The following is an 18,804-nucleotide window of genomic DNA, read 5'->3' as shown; positions in this document are numbered from 1 at the left end:
GAATGGTCGAGTGGGCACATGAGCGGCGCAGGCTTGGAGGGCCGAAGGGCCTGTTCCTGGCTGTATTGTCCTTTGTTCTAAAGAATGAAAAATAAAATGCAAATCGGAAATGTAGGCAGAAGATGTGGGGATGACATGAGGCAGGTTAACCTGGTACTGAGGAGCATTGTGGAGTTAACAGCTTAGTGCTGCACAAAAGCTGTTTACTTGTGTTACCTGTCGTCTATGATATCTAGTGACTACTGTTTGTTTTCCTTCTTTCTGCTCAGGGGATGACGATTGCTATTCTGGGACCTACGTTTAAAGAGTTGGCAACCAACGTTGACAAAAATATCAGCGACATCTCCTATATCTTTGTGGGCCGTTCTCTGGGCTATGTAGGAGGCTGTCTGACTGGCGGGGTACTCTTTGACCACATAAATCCTCATTTGTTAATTGGTAAGTTCAAGACATCAACAGTAGAGTGAACAGAGAATGGTCTTGTCAAATGACCACAGGTGGCACAGTGGTTAGCGCTGCTTCTTCACAGCGCCAGGGACCCGGGTTCGATTCCCGGCTTGGGTCACTGTCTGTGTGGAGTTTGCTCGTTCTCCCCGTGTCTGTGGGTTTCCTCCGGGTCCTCCAGTTTCCTCCCACAGTCTAAAGATGTGCAGGTCATGTGGATTGGCCGTGCTAAATTGACCCTAAGTGTCAGGGGGACTAGCTAGGGTAAATGCATGGTGTTATGGGGATAGAGCCTGGGTGGGATTGTGGCCGGTGCAGACTCGATGGGCTGAATGGCCAGCTGTACTGGAGGATTCGATGATTCACTGATTCTAGAATGGTGTGAAATGATCACAGTCTGAATGGAGAATGGTGTGAAACGATCAGTCTGAATGGAGAATGGTGTGAATCGATCAGACTGAATGGAGAATGGTGTGAATCGATCAGTCTGAATGGAGAATGGTGTGAATCGATCAGTCTGAATGGAGAATGGTGTGAATCGATCAGTCTGAATGGAGAATGGTGTGAAACGATCAGTCTGAATGGAGAATGGTGTGAATCGATCAGTCTGAATGGAGAATGGTGTGAAACGATCAGTCTGAGTGGAGAATGGTGTGAAACGATCAGTCTGAATGGAGAATGGTGTGAAACGATCAGTCTGAATGGAGAATGGTGTGAATCGATCAGTCTGAATGGAGAATGGTGTGAATCGATCAGTCTGAATGGAGAATGGTGTGAATCGATCAGTCTGAATGGAGAATGGTGTGAATCGATCAGTCTGAATGGAGAATGGTGTGAATCGATCAGTCTGAATGGAGAATGGTGTGAATCGATCAGTCTGAATGGAGAATGGTGTGAATCGATCAGTCTGAATGGAGAATGGTGTGAATCGATCAGTCTGAATGGAGAATGGTGTGAATCGATCAGTCTGAATGGAGAATGGTGTGAATCGATCACAGTCTGAATGGAGAATGATGTGAAACGATCAGTCTGAATGGAGAATGGTGTGAATCGATCAGTCTGAATGGAGAATGGTGTGAATCGATCACAGTCTGAATGGAGAATGGTGTGAATCGATCAGTCTGAATGGAGAATGGTGTGAATCGATCAGTCTGAACGGAGAATGGTGTGAAACGATCACAGTCTGAATGGAGAATGGTGTGAATCGATCACAGTCTGAATGGAGAATGGTGTGAATCGATCAGTCTGAATGGAGAATGGTGTGAAACGATCACAGTCTGAATGGAGAATGGTGTGAAACGATCAGTCTGAATGGAGAATGGTGTGAATCGATCAGTCTGAATGGAGAATGGTGTGAAACGATCAGTCTGAATGGAGAATGGTGTGAATCGATCACAGTCTGAATGGAGAATGGTGTGAAACGATCAGTCTGAATGGAGAATGGTGTGAATCGATCACAGTCTGAGTGGAGAATGGTGTGAATCGATCACAGTCTGAGTGGAGAATGGTGTGAATCGATCACAGTCTGAGTGGAGAATGGTGTGAATCGATCAGTCTGAATGGAGAATGGTGTGAAACGATCAGTCTGAATGGAGAATGGTGTGAATCGATCAGTCTGAATGGAGAATGGTGTGAATCGATCAGTCTGAATGGAGAATGGTGTGAATCGATCAGTCTGAATTGAGAATGGTGTGAAACGATCAGTCTGAATGGAGAATGGTGTGAATCGATCAGTCTGAATGGAGAATGGTGTGAATCGATCAGTCTGAATGGAGAATGGTGTGAAACGCTCAGTCTGAGTGGAGAATGGTGTGAATCGATCAGTCTGAATGGAGAATGGTGTGAATCGATCAGTCTGAATGGAGAATGGTGTGAATCGATCAGTCTGAATGGAGAATGGTGTGAAACGATCAGTCTGAATGGAGAATGGTGTGAAACGATCAGTCTGAATGGAGAATGGTGTGAATCGATCAGTCTGAATGGAGAATGGTGTGAATCGATCACAGTCTGAATGGAGAATGGTGTGAAACGATCAGTCTGAATGGAGAATGGTGTGAATCGATCAGTCTGAATGGAGAATGGTGTGAATCGATCAGTCTGAATGGAGAATGGTGTGAATCGATCAGTCTGAATGGAGAATGGTGTGAAACGATCAGTCTGAATGGAGAATGGTGTGAATCGATCAGTCTGAATGGAGAATGGTGTGAATCGATCAGTCTGAATGGAGAATGGTGTGAATCGATCAGTCTGAATTGAGAATGGTGTGAAACGATCAGTCTGAATGGAGAATGGTGTGAATCGATCAGTCTGAATGGAGAATGGTGTGAATCGATCAGTCTGAATGGAGAATGGTGTGAAACGCTCAGTCTGAGTGGAGAATGGTGTGAATCGATCAGTCTGAATGGAGAATGGTGTGAATCGATCAGTCTGAATGGAGAATGGTGTGAATCGATCAGTCTGAATGGAGAATGGTGTGAAACGATCAGTCTGAATGGAGAATGGTGTGAAACGATCAGTCTGAATGGAGAATGGTGTGAATCGATCAGTCTGAATGGAGAATGGTGTGAATCGATCACAGTCTGAATGGAGAATGGTGTGAAACGATCAGTCTGAATGGAGAATGGTGTGAATCGATCAGTCTGAATGGAGAATGGTGTGAATCGATCACAGTCTGAATGGAGAATGGTGTGAATCGATCAGTCTGAATGGAGAATGGTGTGAATCGATCAGTCTGAATGGAGAATGGTGTGAAACGATCAGTCTGAATGGAGAATGGTGTGAAACGATCAGTCTGAATGGAGAATGGTGTGAAACGATCAGTCTGAATGGAGAATGGTGTGAATCGATCAGTCTGAATGGAGAATGGTGTGAATCGATCAGTCTGAATGGAGAATGGTGTGAATCGATCACAGTCTGAATGGAGAATGGTGTGAATCGATCAGTCTGAATGGAGAATGGTGTGAAACGATCACAGTCTGAATGGAGAATGGTGTGAATCGATCACAGTCTGAATGGAGAATGGTGTGAATCGATCAGTCTGAATGGAGAATGGTGTGAAACGATCAGTCTGAGTGGAGAATGGTGTGAAACGATCAGTCTGAATGGAGAATGGTGTGAATCGATCAGTCTGAATGGAGAATGGTGTGAATCGATCAGTCTGAATGGAGAATGGTGTGAATCGATCAGTCTGAATGGAGAATGGTGTGAATCGATCAGTCTGAATGGAGTTTGGTGTGAATCGATCAGTCTGAATGGAGAATGGTGTGAATCGATCAGTCTGAATGGAGAATGGTGTGAATCGATCAGTCTGAATGGAGAATGGTGTGAAACGCTCAGTCTGAATGGAGAATGGTGTGAATCGATCAGTCTGAATGGAGAATGGTGTGAATCGATCAGTCTGAATGGAGAATGGTGTGAATCGATCAGTCTGAATGGAGAATGGTGTGAAACGATCGGTCTGAATGGAGAATGGTGTGAATCGATAGCAGTCTGAATGGAGAATGGTGTGAATCGATCAGTCTGAATGGAGAATGGTGTGAATCGATCAGTCTGAATGGAGAATGGTGTGAATCGATCACAGTCTGAATGGAGAATGGTGTGAAACGATCAGTCTGAATGGAGAATGGTGTGAAACGATCAGTCTGAATGGAGAATGGTGTGAATCGATCACAGTCTGAATGGAGAATGGTGTGAATCGATCAGTCTGAATGGAGAATGGTGTGAATCGATCAGTCTGAATGGAGAATGGTGTGAAACGATCAGTCTGAATGGAGAATGGTGTGAAACGATCAGTCTGAGTTGGGTGAGGATATTTTACACTGAATGCCTGTTGGTGAGTATTTGAATGTGACATTAACCTGAGGCAGCACGGTTTCAGCATTGACATTCATTTAGAAGCAGTTTAATCATTCACTCTCTATTGGGTAAACTATTAACAGAAATGTCGATTACAAAGGTGCCGGTTGATTAACGGTGAAGTTTGCGAATGACACGAAGATGGCTGGACTTGCGGATAGCGATGAACATTGTCGGACAATACAGCAGGATATAGATAGGCTGGAAAATTGGGCGGAGGAATGGCAGATGGAATTTAAGGAATTGAATTGAAGGAATCGAATTGAAGGAAAGGAATTGAAGGAGCAGTGCTCCGAAAGCTTATGGTATTTGCTACCAAATAAACCTGTTGGACTTTAACCTGGTGTTGTGAGACTTCTTAGATGGAATTTAATCCAGATAAACGCGAAGTGATGCATTTTGGAAGAACTAATGTAGGGGGGAGTTATACAATAAATGGCAGAGCCATCAGGAGTATAGAAACACAAAGGGACCTAGGTGCGCAAGTCCACAAATCCTTGAAGGTGGCAGCACAGGTGGAGAAGGCGGTGAAGAAGGCATATGGTATGCTTGCCTTTATAGGACGGGGTATAGAGTATAAAAGCTGGAGTCTGATGTTGCAGCTGTATAGAATGCTGGTTAGGCCACATTTGGAGTACTGCCTCCAGTTCTGGTCGCCGCACTACCAGAAGGACATGGAGGCTTTAGAGAGAGTGCAGAGAAGGTTCACCAGGATGTTGCCTGGCTATGAGGAGAGATTGGGTTAACTGGGCTTGTTCTCCCTGGAAAGACAGAGAATGAGGGGAGACCTAATAGAGGTGTACTAAATTATGAAGCGTATAGATAGGGTGAACAGTGGGAAGCTTTTTCCCAGGTCGGAGGTGACGATCACGAGGGGTCACGGGCTCAAGGTGAGAGGGGCGAGGTATAACTCAGATATTAGAGGGATGTTTTTTTACACAGAGGGTGGTGGGGGCCTGGAATGCGCTGCCAAGTAGGGTGGTGGAGGCAGACACGCTGGCATCGTTTTAAGACTTACCTGGATAGTCACATGAGCAGTCTGGGAATGGAGCGATACAAACGATTGGTCTAGTTGGACTAATGAGCGGCACAGGCTTGGAGGGCCGAAGGGCCTGTTTCCTGTGCTGTACTGTTCTTTGTTCTTTGAGTGTGATGGGCCGTATGGCCTTTTATGCCATTTGATATTAATTTTTTTATATTCATTTGTGGGACATGGGCGTTGCTGTCAGATTTTAGCCCATGTCAGGTCCGCAAGCTGTTTCAATTACCTGTTAAAGTGTAATCCGCCTGACAAGGAGAATCTGGCCGGGACTGCTGCAAGATATGAGAGGTGGTTAATAGGTGAGCTCTACAGGTTTGGTATTGTGTATAATGAGCATTGGCTTTAACACCATCACACCCACTATAAATGGTGGGTCGGTACGTTATAGGATTATACAGACCAAGAGAATTAGTGTTACAAAGAATTAGTGTTACCACGTTAACATCCTCTCCAATTGGTTAATTTCTCTGCCTCTTTCCCTAGTCCCTGGATTTCTTCCTTGCCGACTGCTCTCTCCCTAACCCCAATTCCAGGCACTTGGCACTGATTTTGCACTGATTTTAAAGTTTATTTAATAGTGTCACAAGCAGCCTTACATTAACACTGCAATGAAGTTACTGCGAAAATCCCCTAGGCGCTTGTTTGGCTACACTGAGGGAGAATTTAGCATGGCCAATACACCTAGCCAGCACGTCTTTCGGATTGTGGGAGGAAACCGGAGCTCCCGGAGGAAACCCACGCAGAGATGGGGAGAACGTGCAGACTCCGCACAGACAGTGACCCAAGCCGGGAATTGAAACTGGATCCGTGGCGCTGAGGCAGCAGTGCTAACCATTCTGCCACCACCGCCCCCGCCCCCCCCCTCCCCACACTGATTATTTGAGAGGATAAAAGGTGATTTTTTTCCTCACTGAAATGAAAACTGGTGAGCAGGTGCTGCCTGAAATCGGCAAGTTAAAATGAATCTGCTGCTTGAGGGCGGAAAGCAGTCAATGCGATCTCACCTTTACAGCAAACACAATTTGCTCATTATACATGAACAGTGGAGCCAAAATGTTTGTTACCTGCAAATCTCACCTATTAACCGCCTCTCCTAACTAGCAGCAGACTCCTCGCTAAGGTGATTACACTTTAACGAGGTGAAAAGGGATGAATGAAACAGCTCGAGGATCTGAGCTGTCTCAAACCTTCAGAGATACGAGAACCTGTTTTGTACGAATCCTGACTAAGTAGTTGACGCTGTTCCTATTGGAAACCTCCTCAGGGATTTCGATGCTGATGACTGCGTTAGGAATGTTCACTATTCCGTGGTGTACGAAGGCTGTACTACTGACGGCTTTGATGTCCCTCATTGGAATTTCAATGGGCTTCCTGGACACAGGTTAGTAAAATCCTTTGAAATGCACGACTGTCCCTTGTTTAGCACACCTAATGTCTTTTTAAAAACCGCTTACTAAAGGAAAATCACTCTTCTATAAGAAACCATGTGATAAGGATGGGTTAAACTTTATTAGCGTCACGAGTAGGTTTATATTAACACTGCAATGAAGTTACTGTGAAAATCCCCTAGTCGCCACACTCCGGCGCCTGTTCGGGTACACTGAGGGAGAATTTAGCATGGCCAATGCACCCAATCAGCACGTCTTTTCGACTGTGGGAGGAAACCGGAGCACCCGGAGGAAACCCATGCAGACACGAGGAGAATGTGCAGACTCCACACAGACAGTGACCCAAGCCAGGAATTGAACCCGTGTCCCTGGTGCTGTGAGGCAGCAATGCTAACCACTGCGCCACCATGCCGCCCTTCGGAACATAGGACATGGGTTAGGAACAGGAGTAGGCCATTTAGCCTATTAAGTCTGTGTCATCATTCAGTTTAAATCCTAGCTGATCCTCTACCTCAACACTTTCCTTTACTAACTCCATATTCCTTGATGTCAGTCTCCAGAAATCTATCTGCCTTGAACATGCTCAGTGATTGAGCTTCCACACCCCTTTGGAATAGAGAATTCCAACGATTCACCAGCCTCTAAGTGAAGAACTTCCTTCTCATAAGAACATAAGAAATAGGAGCAGGAGTAGGCCATCTAGCCCCTCGAGCCTGCCCCGCCATTCAATAAGATCATGGCTGATCTGATAGTGGTTTAGTTTCACTTACCCGTCCGCTCCCCATAACCCTTAATTCCCTTATTGATCAGAAATCTATCTACCTGTGACTTAAACATATTTAACGAGGTAGCCTCCACTGCTTCAGTGGGCAGAGAATTCCAGAGATTCACTACCCTCTGAGAGAAGAAGTCCCTCCTCAACTCTGTTCTAAACTGACTCCCCTTTTTTTGAAGCTGTGTCCTCTAGTTCTTGTTTCCTTTCTAAGTGGAAAGAATCTCTCTGCCTCTACCCTGTCGATCCCCTTCATTATCTTATATGTCTCTATAAGATCTCCCCTCAGCCTTCTAAACTCCAACGAGTACAGACCCAATCTACTCAATCTCTCCTCATAAGCTAACCCCCTCATCTCCGGTATCAACCTGGTGAACCTTCTCTGTACCCCCTCCAAGGCCAATATATCCTTCTGCAAATAAGGGGACCAAAATTGCACACAGTATTCCAGCTGCGGCCTCACCAGTACCTTGTACAATTGCAGCAAGACCTCCCTGCTTTTATACTCCATCCCCTTCGCGATAAAGGCCAACATTCCATTTGTCGTCTTGATCACCTGCTGCTCCTGCAAACTGAGTTTTTGCGATTCATGCACAAGGACTCCCAGGTCCCTCTGCACAGTAGCATGTTGTAATTTTTCACCATTTAAATAATAGTCCATTTTACTATTATTACTTCCAAAGTGGATAACCTCACACTTGTCAACGTTATGCTCCATCTGCCAGATCATCTGCCAGATCCTCGCCCACTCACTTAGCCTATCCAAATCTCTCTGCAGACTTTCCGCATCCTCCACGCAATTCGCTTTCCCACTCATCTTTGTGTCATCCACAAACTTTGTTACCCTACACTTGGTTCCCTCCTCCAGATCGTCTATGTATATGGTAAACAGTTCTCATCTGGGTCTTAAATGGCCAAGCCCTCATTCTGAGACTGTGTCCCCTGATCCCAGACTCACCAGCCAGGGGAGATATCCTATCCACGTCGACTCTGTCATGCCCTGAAAGAATTTTGTTAGTTTCAATTAAATCATTCTTCGAAACTCCGGCCCGTTTCCTCAACCTACGGCCATACTAGTCTGAAAACGCCTGATCTCGTCTGATCTTGGAAGCTAAGCAGACTCAGGCCTGGTTAACACTTGGATGGGAGACTGCCTGGGAACACCAGGTGCAGTAGGCTTTCTGGGTGACACAGTGGTTAGCACTGCTGCCTCACAGCGCCAAGGACCTGGATTCAATTCTGGCCATGGGTCATTGTCTGTGTGGAGTTTGCACGTTCTCCCCGTGTCTGCGTGGGTTTCCTCTGGGTGCACCGGTTTCCTCCCACAGTCCAAAAGACGTGCTGGTTAGGTGCATTGGCCGTGCTAAATTCTCTCTGTGTACCCGAACAGGTGCCGGAGTGTGGTGACTGGGGGATTTTCGCAGTAACTTTATTGCAGGGTTAATTTAATCCCACTTGTGAAACTAATAAATAAACTTTAAACAGAAGCAAGAGTACCCACTCCATCTGACAAAGGAGCAGCGCTCCGAAAGCTAATGGCATTTGCTACCAAATAAACCTGTTGGACTTTAACCTGGTGTTGTTAAAACTCTTACTGTGTTTACCCCAGTCCAACGCCGGCATCTCCACATCATTTCTTGTATAGGTCAGTGTTGCCTGACTTGAACGCCTCAGACCTGGACTTCAGCAAGCAGTGGATATTCCTGTTCATCCATGGTTTCCAGTTGGGAAACATACGGATTTGCTGCTTTGGTACACAGGCTTCTACACACTTACTAATGAAGTCAGTAACCGTAGTGGCGTACCCGTTCAGGGTAATGCAGAGTGGCTAGTTAAAATCTCCACCTGGAGTCCATGTGAAGTACCCTGAACCCTTTAACTGTTTCTATTCTTCTGTAGGATGTGGCCGCAGTTCAGAGTCAATGAATCAAAGGGGCAGCGATATTCTAAAGGAGCATTAGTGAACCGGATGACAATGGTCATCATTAAACTTTATCATTTTCCACTGGCTGTGGCGGGATTTGAACCCAGGTTCCCCCTGAACATTACCCTGGGTCTCTGGATTACTAGATGACAATACCACTACACCACCTTTGGCTACTGTGGTAGTAGATTTTGCCACATTAAACTGAGCTTGACAGTCCCGAATATCCTGACAGTTACTTTGTGTTGGTGTTTTAGGTTTCAACAATAAAAGTCTTTGTTCTTTCCGTTAAGCTTCTACACCAATTTGGCCGTGCAGTACACTCCCCCACCATCCTGGGGATCCAGATCAAATTCAGATTCCATTGTCAGACTGTGTTTACAAAGGCTGTCCATTTACCTCCGTATTCATACTTCTGAAGGTCTTCCCCACACTAATCTTGCGCCAGCTCTTTCAATCAGTTAGGATCATGTGTGAATCTGAGGAGCTGCAACCACCACCGAATTCTTATATCTGAACTTGCCAGCAACTTCCAAACTTGTTGCCACCGTCACCGAGATTAGCAGAACATCGACACATCCTGACTTAGAGTCATAGAGGTTGACAGCATGGAAACAGACTCTTCAGCCCAACTTGTCCATGCCGACCTTTTTTTTTTAACCACTAAGCTAGTCCCAATTGCTCGTGTTTGGCCCAAATCCCTCTATACCCATCTTACCCATGTAACTGTCTAAATGTTTTTTAAAAGACAAAATTGTACCCGCCTCTACTACTGCCGTTGGCAGCTTGTTCCTGACACTCCCACAAAAAATTGCTGAGTGAACCCATTTGTACCTCTCCCCTCACCTTAAACCTGTGCCCTCTAGTTTTAGACTCCCCTACTTTGGGAAAAGATATTGACTATCTAGCTGATCTGTGCCCCTCATTATTTTATAGACCTCTATAAGATCACCCCTCAGCCTTCTACACTCCAGAGAAAAGCGTAGACTTGGAAATATATCGCCGTTTCTTCACTGTCACTGGATCAAAATCCTGGAACTCCCTCCCTAACAGCACAATAGATATACCTGCACCTTAGGGACTGCAGTGTTTCAAGAAGATGGCTCATCATCGCCTTCTCGAGGGCGACTAGGGATGGGCAATAAATGCTGGAGAGAGGCTCCTGTAAATATTAAAAAATAGCCTGTGCTGCTCTATATATGTCCAGTGCTTATAGCTATTGCGTTTTAATGATAGCATCATTAGTTTTTCAGATAACTGAGAAGTGCTGACCTTGCCTGGGGTTTGAAACTGTCGCAGCGAATAACCAGTCTTACTGCTTTGTTCACAGGTGGCAATTTGCTGATTTTGCTGACATGGGGCAGGAAAGTCGGGCCCTACATGCAGGCCTTGCACTTCAGTTTTGCTTTGGGTGCATTTGTGGCTCCGATCCTGGCAAAGCCGCTGCTGGGCAGCTTGGGGAAGAGCATCAACGGGAGCGGGAATAACCTCTTGACCAACACGAGAAACAGCTCGCAAAGCAAAGTGGCCAGACTGGTGGACATGCTGAAAACAGCTGACCCTTTCACCTGGACGTACCTTGTTATTGGAAGCTTTGTGTTGTTAATTTCTGTATCCTTCTTCATTATTTACTTAAAGAACGGTCCCAGCCGGAACAGGCCTGGTAATTCTTCAGCAGAGGCTCAATTCACAAGGTACCACAATGTTATTCTCTTCCTCCTCTCCTCCTTCTTCTTCTGGTATGTGGGTGCTGAGGTGGCCTATGGATCCTACATCTTTACTTATGCCAAAGACTTTGTTCACTTTGATGACAACCAGGCCGCAGGCTTAAACTCCTTGTTCTGGGGGACGTTTGCCACTGGAAGAGGAATCGCAATATTCTTAGCCACGTGCTTTCACCCGGGAACTCTGATACTGCTCAGTCTAATCGGCTGCACCATCTCTTCCCTGCTTCTAGCGCTCTACAACACTAACATCATTGCTCTGTGGCTGGGCACCGGTCTCTATGGAATCTCGATGGCAGCCACCTTTCCCAGTGGCGTGTCCTGGGTCAAGCAGTACACACACACCACCGGGAAGTCGGCAGCTCTGTTTGTCTTTGGCGCCGCGTTGGGCGAAATGGTGGTTCCAGCTTTGGTAGGGTTTCTCCAGGGCATCAGTGCCATCAAGCATTACCCTATCTTGATGCTGACGGCTTTGGGGACCTCAGCAATGACAGCCATCTTGTTCCCGGTGATGTATAAGCTGGCTTCCTCCCCGAGCAGTGTCCAGCCGGTAAGCGATGACCGGAAAGCTCTGTTGGGGTCAGGGCCTGACGAAGATGAAATCAGCGAGGAGCTGCCCGAGGATTGGAATGATGCCGATTTTGAAGTGATTGAAATGAGTGACGTAAAGAATGACATAGATGGCACGCCAGCTAGAAATGCTTCTACAAGGACCACTGACCGATTCTCTCCAGAACACAGCGTGTTCCCTTCACTCTCCTCCCCTGTGTATCTCGGTGGCTCACCAAAAAAGAAACTACTGCAGTTGGAGAGAGAAAAAAATGACTGAACACTATAAAACTAAGCCGAAATTTGGGTATGTTTACAGGTGTGTCAGCGGACAACAGGCTGGAAGAATTCGAGATGACTCGATACTTGAACTATATTTAATCCTCGCGTGTCTGTTTTTAAAATGTGACTACATAAGCAGATTGCTTGTAATTCTGTGATTATTAGGCTAAATTAGCATTGGTTTAAATGAGTGTAAATTTTATGTTGATTTTGATGTCTGAATTTGCATGACAATTTCTGGCTCGGGTGCAGGGAAGTTTTGCTGACAGCAGATTTACAGACTGTCAATCTGTGGGGAACTAGTCCTGATTATGCTCGATGTTGTTTCTCTTTGATTATCTGTCAGATTTTTAACCCTAATCTCCCTTCAACCGGTCCACCCATTGGGCTGCAGAACTAGTTTTAGAAAGAGCATCATGTGGCAAATATTCTCTTTGTAATTCACCTCCCTTACTGCGGGAGGGAATCCCGAAAACCTCTGTTTCACTACACTTTTGGGGAAAAGGTTGGATGTGAAATGTGTAATTCAGACACTCGGCTTCGTGCGGGTGCCGTGTGCGTGAAACATACGGGAAATACAAGGATAATGACTTGAAAATGAAAAAAAAAAATTTGTGTGAAGTTAAAGAGCAGGGAAAATGGAGAGCAGGTCCAGATGTGATGGGCTGAATGGCCAGCTCCTGTGCTGCATTATTCCAAGGTTCCATGCACTTATTATCTTTAAAAAAGACCCATTTGGTATTTGTTAAAGCCACTGGGCTGAACTGCATTTTAAGGCGCTCGGAGCAGAAACTCTCAGGTTGTGGTACAACCAATGGCAATGTTAAACACAGGAAATCAAAGACTTTTGAATGTCTCAGAAACATGGCTTGCTTCTGGAAGCAGGCGCAACCCCTGATCGCACTACGGTTCTAGCTTAAAAAGAATGCAAAAGGTGGGTCTCTCTGGTCTTTCTGTATGTGGGGCTTGTCCCGACTGGAAGGCTGTGCACTTGGGGGTGGGGGTGGGGTGGGGGAGGAGTAAGGAACTCTGCAGGTTTGGAATTCTCAGTAGTTTTGTTTGGACACCATGAAATGTCGTAACGACCGACTGAAAATGCATCAGTAACTTCATGCAAAGCAGATTCTGTGGGATAAAAATATCAAAACTACATTTCCATTATTCCAAATGAATTAGTCACAGTACTGCGAGTTCTGGTCACTGATGTTATACCGTCCAAGGTAACAATATCTTACTCCAGAACCACTGAAAATTTGAGAAGTCCCTTCATTGGAGTGTTTGGAAAGTTTAATTCTGTTAGTATATGTTGTGAACTGACCGCACAAGCTGTGAGATTTGAATATTGTGCTGGATAATCACATTGGAATATCCCGAAAACTGAATTTTAAAAAAAATTAGCCATCGACTATATATAGGGTGGAAGTTAGTCTCTGGTATGTGAAAGCAGTTTGATTTGTAAATAGCTACTTGATATTTTATAAAAGAAACTATCTCCATGTTTGCTTTACATATGCTGGTGAGAGATTTATTTATTTAGTTGGTGTTTTTTTTCCTTTATTTTTCGAGTAGTATGTTTTCTTTTCTTAATTTTAAACTGAAAACCGGAAGTGAGCCGCTAAGGAGTCTGGGAAGGTTTTTTTTTAAGCGCGTGAAGTATAAAAGGTAGGCTGCAGTATACAGCGGGCAGCGTCGGGAGCGGGCAGCGGAGTGAGCAGGGAGCAGAGTGTGAGCTATAAGGGCTTTGGCTCACAGGCCTTCGGGGGACAGGGCGAGCAGGGGTGAGTTTTTAATTCTTCTTTACTTTTCTCTGTGCACCTTGGTATAAAGGGTCAAATATGAGTGAGAAGCCACTGTGTTGTTCCCAGTGTAGGATGTGGGAGGTCCTGGAGGCACCTGGCCTCCCGGACATCCACATCTGTGAGGGGTGTGTCGAGCTGCAGTTCCTGAGGGACCGTGTTAAGGAGCTGGAACTGCAGCTCGAGGATCTTAGGCTGTTAAGGGAGAATGAGGAGGTGATAGACAAGAGCTATCATCAGGTGGTCACACCAGGGCCACGGGTGGAGGCCAAGTGGGTGACGGCCAGGAAAGGTAAAGCTCGGGTGATTGAGAGCACCCCAGTGGATGTGCCCCTACACAACAAGTACTCCTGCCTGAGTACTGCTGGGGGGACAGCCCGCCTGGGGGAAGCAGCAGTGGCCGTGTCTCCGGAGTGGAGTCCGGCCCTGTAACTCAGAGGGCTAAGGAAAAGAGGAGGAAGGCAGTGTTAATTGGGGACTCGACAGTAAGGGGGTCGGACAGGCGATTTTGCGGAGGCAGGCGGGAGTCTCGGATGGTGGTCTGCCTCCCTGGGGCCGGGATCCAGGATGTCGCTGGTCGGCTCCCAGAAATCCTGAGGGGGGAGGGAGAGGAGCCAGAGGTAGCAGTACATATTGGTACCGCTGATGTGGGAAGGAAGGGGTCATGAAAAGAGAGTATAGGGAATTAGGGAGACAGCTGAGAAGGAGGAAAGCAAAGGTAGTAATCTCAGGATTGCTGCCTGTGCCACGGGAGGGTGAGGGCAGGAATGGGGTGAGGTGGAGGATGAATGTGTGGCTGAGGGACTGGTGCAGGGGGCAGGGAATCAGATTCCTGGACCATTGGGACTTCTTTAGGGGCAGGTGTGTGACCTGTACACAAAGAAACAGGTGGCACTTGAATCCCAGGGGGACCAATATCCTGGCGGGAAGGTTGGCTGAGGCTACTGGGAAGAGTTTAAACTAGATAGGTTGGGGGGAGGGGATCGAGACGAGGTGACTGGGAGCGAGGAAGTTAGCTCGCAAACAGAGAAGGGTTATAGACAGTGCAAGAGGGAGGATGGACGGGGGATAGAGAAGGGGAGAGCTCAGACCAAAGGATTGAGTTGTGTTTCCTTTAATGCCAGGAGTATAGTGAATAAAGGGGATGAGCTCAGAGCGTGGATCGATGCCTGGAAGTCTGATGTGGTGGCCATTACGGAGACTTGGATGTCTCAGGGACAGGACTGGATACTCCAGGTGCCGGGATTCAGATGTTTCAGGAAGGATAGGGAGGGAGGCAAGAGAGGGGGTGGAGTGGCACTGCTGATCAGGGTTAGTGTCACAGCTGTAGAGAAGGTGTATGCTGTGGAGGGATTGTCTACAGAGTCTCTGTGGGTGGAAGTTTGGAGTGGGAAGGGGTCGATCACTTTGCTGGGAGTTTTCTATAGGCCGCCCAATAGTAACAGGGAGGTGGAGGAGCAGATAGGGAAACAGATCCTGGAGAGTTGCAATATTAGCAGAGTTGTTGTGATGGGAGACTTTAATTTCCCAAACATAGATTGGAATATCCCTAGGGTAAGGGGATTGGATGGGGAGGAGTTCGTTAGGTGTGTTCAGGAGGGTTTCCTGACACAGCATGTGGACAAGCCTACGAGAGGAGAGGCTGTACTTGATCTGATACTGACCAATGAACCTGGACAGGTGTCAGATCTCTCAGTGGGAGAGCATCTTGGGGATAGCGATCATAACTCTATCTCCTTTATGTTTGCATTGGAAAAAGAGAGGATCAGGCAAGCTAGGAAAGCGTTTATATGGAGTAAGGGGAAATATGAAGACATAAGGCAGCAAATTAGGGGAGTAAATTGGAAGGAGGTATTCTCGGGGAAATGTACTGAAGAGAGATGGCAGTTTTTCAAGGAATGTCTGTCTAGAGTTCTACAGGACAATGTTCCGAGCAGACTGAGAGGTGTTGGTAGGTTAAAGGAACCGTGGTGCACGAAAGCTGTGCGGGACCTAGTCGAGAAGAAAAGGAAAGCGTACAAAAGGTTCAGAGAGCTTGGCGAAGACAGGGATCTAGATGAGTATATGGCTTGTAGGAAGGGACTAAAGAAGGAAATTAGGAGAGCCAGAAGGGGTCACGCGAAGGCCTTGGCAGGTAGGATTAAGGAAAACCCTAAGGCGTTCTATAAATATGTGAAGAGTAAAAGGATGAGACGTGAAGGAATAGGGCCTATAAAAGGTGAAGGTGGGAAAATCTGTACGGAACCAGTAGAAATGGCAGAGGTGCTTAATGAGTATTTTGCCTTGGTTTTCACAGAGAAGGACCTGGGTGGATGTACTGTGGGCTTGCGGTGGACTGAAAAGATTGAGTATGTGGACTTTAACAAAGAGGTTGGAATCTTTGAATGGCATCAAGATAGATAAGTCGCCGGGTCCGGATGGGATGTACCCCAGGTTACTGTGGGAGGCGAGGGAAGAGATTGCAGAGCCTCTGGCGATGATCTTTGCGTCGTCGATGGAGACGGGAGAGGTGCCGGAGGATTGGAGGATTGCGGATGTGGTTCCTATTTTCAAGAAAGGGAATAGTGATAGCCCAGGAAATTGCTGTTTGTCATTTTCATAAATGACCTGGATGAGGAAGTGGAGGGATGGGTTGGTAAGTTTGCCGACGACACGAAGGTTGCTGGGGTTGTGGATAGTCTGGAGGGATGTCAGAAGTTACAGAGGGACATAGATAGGATGCAAGACTGGGCGGAGAAGTGGCAGATGGATTTCAATCCAGATGAATGCGTAGTGGTCCATTTTGGCAGGTCAAATGGGATGAAGGAGTACAATATAAAGGGAAAGACTCTTAGTACTGTAGAGGGTCAGAAGGACCTTGGGGTCCGGGTCCATAGAACTCTAAAATCGGCCCCGCAGGTGGAGGAGGTGGTTAAAAAGGCGTATGTTGTGCTGGCCTTTATCAATCGAGGGATTGAGTTTAGGAGTCCGGGGATAATGATGCAGCTATATAAGACCCTCGTCAGACCCCACTTGGAGTACTGTGCTCAGTTCTGGTCACCTCACTACTGGAAGGATGTGGAAAAGATTGAAAGGGTGCAGAGGCGATTTACAAGGATGTTGCCTGGATTGAGTGGCATGCCTTATGAGGATAGGCTGAGGGAGCTCGGTCTTTTCTCCTTGGAGAGACATAGGATGAGAGGAGACCTAATAGAGGTATATAAGATGTTGAGAGGCATAGATCGGGTGGACTCTGAGGCTTTTTCCCAGGGTGGAAATGACTGCTACGAGAGGACACAGGTTTAAGGTGCTGGGGGGTGGGTACAGGGGAAATGTTAGGGGGAAGTTTTTCACACAGGGTGGTGGGCAAGTGGAATCGGCTGCTGTCAGTGGTGGTGGAGGCAAACTCCAAAGGGTCTTTTAAGAGACTCCTGGAGGAGTACATGGGACTTAATAGGATGGAGGGTTATAGGTAGGCCTAAAAGGTAGGGATATGTTCGGCACAGCTTGTGGGGCCGAAGGGCCTGTTTTGTGCTGTAGTTTTTCTATGTTTCTATAATTACAGCTATTTAATTGTAACTGTGATTTGGACTGTACACACATCTCCAACCTATTATGTTTTTTCAATTTTCTTTCCAGATATTAATATTTGTGAATTTCTAAGAACTGTCTCTGGAATCCAGCTGTTTATCAGTTTCACAATTCAGCCTCCCAGTGCAGCAGTTTAATTAAATGTGCTTTCCAATCCATTCAGTTGAGGCTACATTTTCAGGAACACCCTTATATACACAAATTGGCAAATTATGTTACAATTGTATAAAACGTTGGTTAGGCCACATTTGGAATACTGTGTCCAGTTCTGGGAGCCACACTACCAGATCGACGTGGAAGCTTTGGAGGGAATACAGAAAAGGTTTACCAGGATGTTGCATAAACTGGGATTGTTCTCCCTGGAAAGACGGAGGCTAAAGGGCGACTTGATAGAAGTTTATAAAATTATGAGGGGTACGGATAGGATGAACCGTTGGAAGCTTTTTCCCAGGGCAGAAATTACAAGGGGGCACAAGATCAAGATAAGGGAGGGGGGAAAGGTTCAGTGGAGATGTGTGCGGGGAAGTTTTTTTATACAGAGGGTGGTGGGGGCCTGGAAATGCACTGCCAAGTGAGGTGGTTGAGGCAGATATGTTAGTGACGTTTATCTGGATAGACACATGAACAGGTGGGGAATAGAGGGATACCGGCAGTTGGTTTAGATAGCACAACATGATCAGCGCAAGCTTGGTAGGCCGAAGGGCCTGTTCCTGTATTGTCCTTTGTTCAACCAGAAAAACCCCCAGGAATATTCATTTTTATGGATCTGGACATGGCTTGAACAAAGCCTCAAGCTGTGCATAGCAAGCCTTTAGGTTGAAACAAAGAACAATACAGCACAGGAACAGGCCCTTCGGCCCTCCAAGCCTGCATGTGTTCCTAACTAGACCATCCGTTTGTATCCCTCTATTCCCAGTCTGTTCACGTGGCTATCTAGATAAGTCTTAAATGATCCTAGCATGTCTGCCTCAACCACCTTGCTTGGTAGTGCATTCCAGGCCCCCACCACCCTCTGTGTAAAATACGTCCCCCGCATATCTGTATTGAACCTTGCCCCCCTTACCTTGAACTTGTGACCCCTTGTGTTTGTCATTTCTGACCTGGGAAAAACCTTCCAACTGTTCACCCTATCTATGTCCTTCATAATTTTATAAACTTCTATTAGGTCACCCGTCAACCTCAGTCTTTCCAGGGAGAACAACCCTAGTTTACTCAATCTCACCTCGTAGCTAATACCCTCCATACCAGGCAACATCCTGGTAAACCTTTTCTGCACTCTCTCTCTCCAAAGCCTCCACGTCCTTCTGGTAGTGTGGCGACCAGAACTGGACGCAGTATTCCAAATGTGGCCTAAACGGCGTTCTATATAACTGCAACATCATATGCCAACTTTTATACTCTATGCCCTGTCCAATAAAGGCAAGCATGCCATATGCCACCTTCACCACCTTTTTCACC

General features: G+C 46.4%; 1 protein-coding gene and 1 pseudogene across 2 annotated transcripts; both read left to right on the top strand.

Annotated features, from left to right (window-relative positions):
• Positions 1–272: 272 nt before the first annotated feature.
• On the top strand, positions 273–17,819 carry slc60a2b (solute carrier family 60 member 2b). Of its 2 annotated transcripts, XM_078212349.1 has the most exons (4): positions 273–438; positions 6,606–6,722; positions 10,756–11,825; positions 11,871–17,819. In XM_078212349.1, exons 1-4 carry the CDS (start codon positions 273–275, stop codon positions 11,976–11,978), a joined length of 1,461 nt encoding a protein of 486 aa, XP_078068475.1. In that variant the 3' UTR covers positions 11,979–17,819. The 2 variants fall into 2 exon arrangements, with proteins under 2 accessions (XP_078068475.1, XP_078068474.1); XM_078212348.1 differs by having other exon boundaries at positions 10,756–17,819.
• On the top strand, positions 8,562–8,680 carry LOC144494456 (5S ribosomal RNA; annotated as a pseudogene).
• Positions 17,820–18,804: the final 985 nt, after the last annotated feature.

This window comes from Mustelus asterias, chromosome 5, assembly GCF_964213995.1.
Source record: "Mustelus asterias chromosome 5, sMusAst1.hap1.1, whole genome shotgun sequence".
Taxonomy (NCBI): domain Eukaryota; kingdom Metazoa; phylum Chordata; class Chondrichthyes; order Carcharhiniformes; family Triakidae; genus Mustelus; species Mustelus asterias.
This window is presented reverse-complemented; position numbering and strand designations above follow the sequence as displayed.

Bases quoted from the DNA above. Each gene is read 5' to 3' on its own strand.
- slc60a2b (XM_078212348.1), top strand. From the start codon at position 273: ATGACGATTGCTATTCTGGGACCTACGTTTAAAGAGTTGGCAACCAAC. The intron at 439-6,605 runs GTAAGTTCAAGA...AAACCTCCTCAG, and splicing joins AAATCCTCATTTGTTAATTG to GGATTTCGATGCTGATGACT. The intron at 6,723-10,755 runs GTTAGTAAAATC...CTTTGTTCACAG, and splicing joins AATGGGCTTCCTGGACACAG to GTGGCAATTTGCTGATTTTG.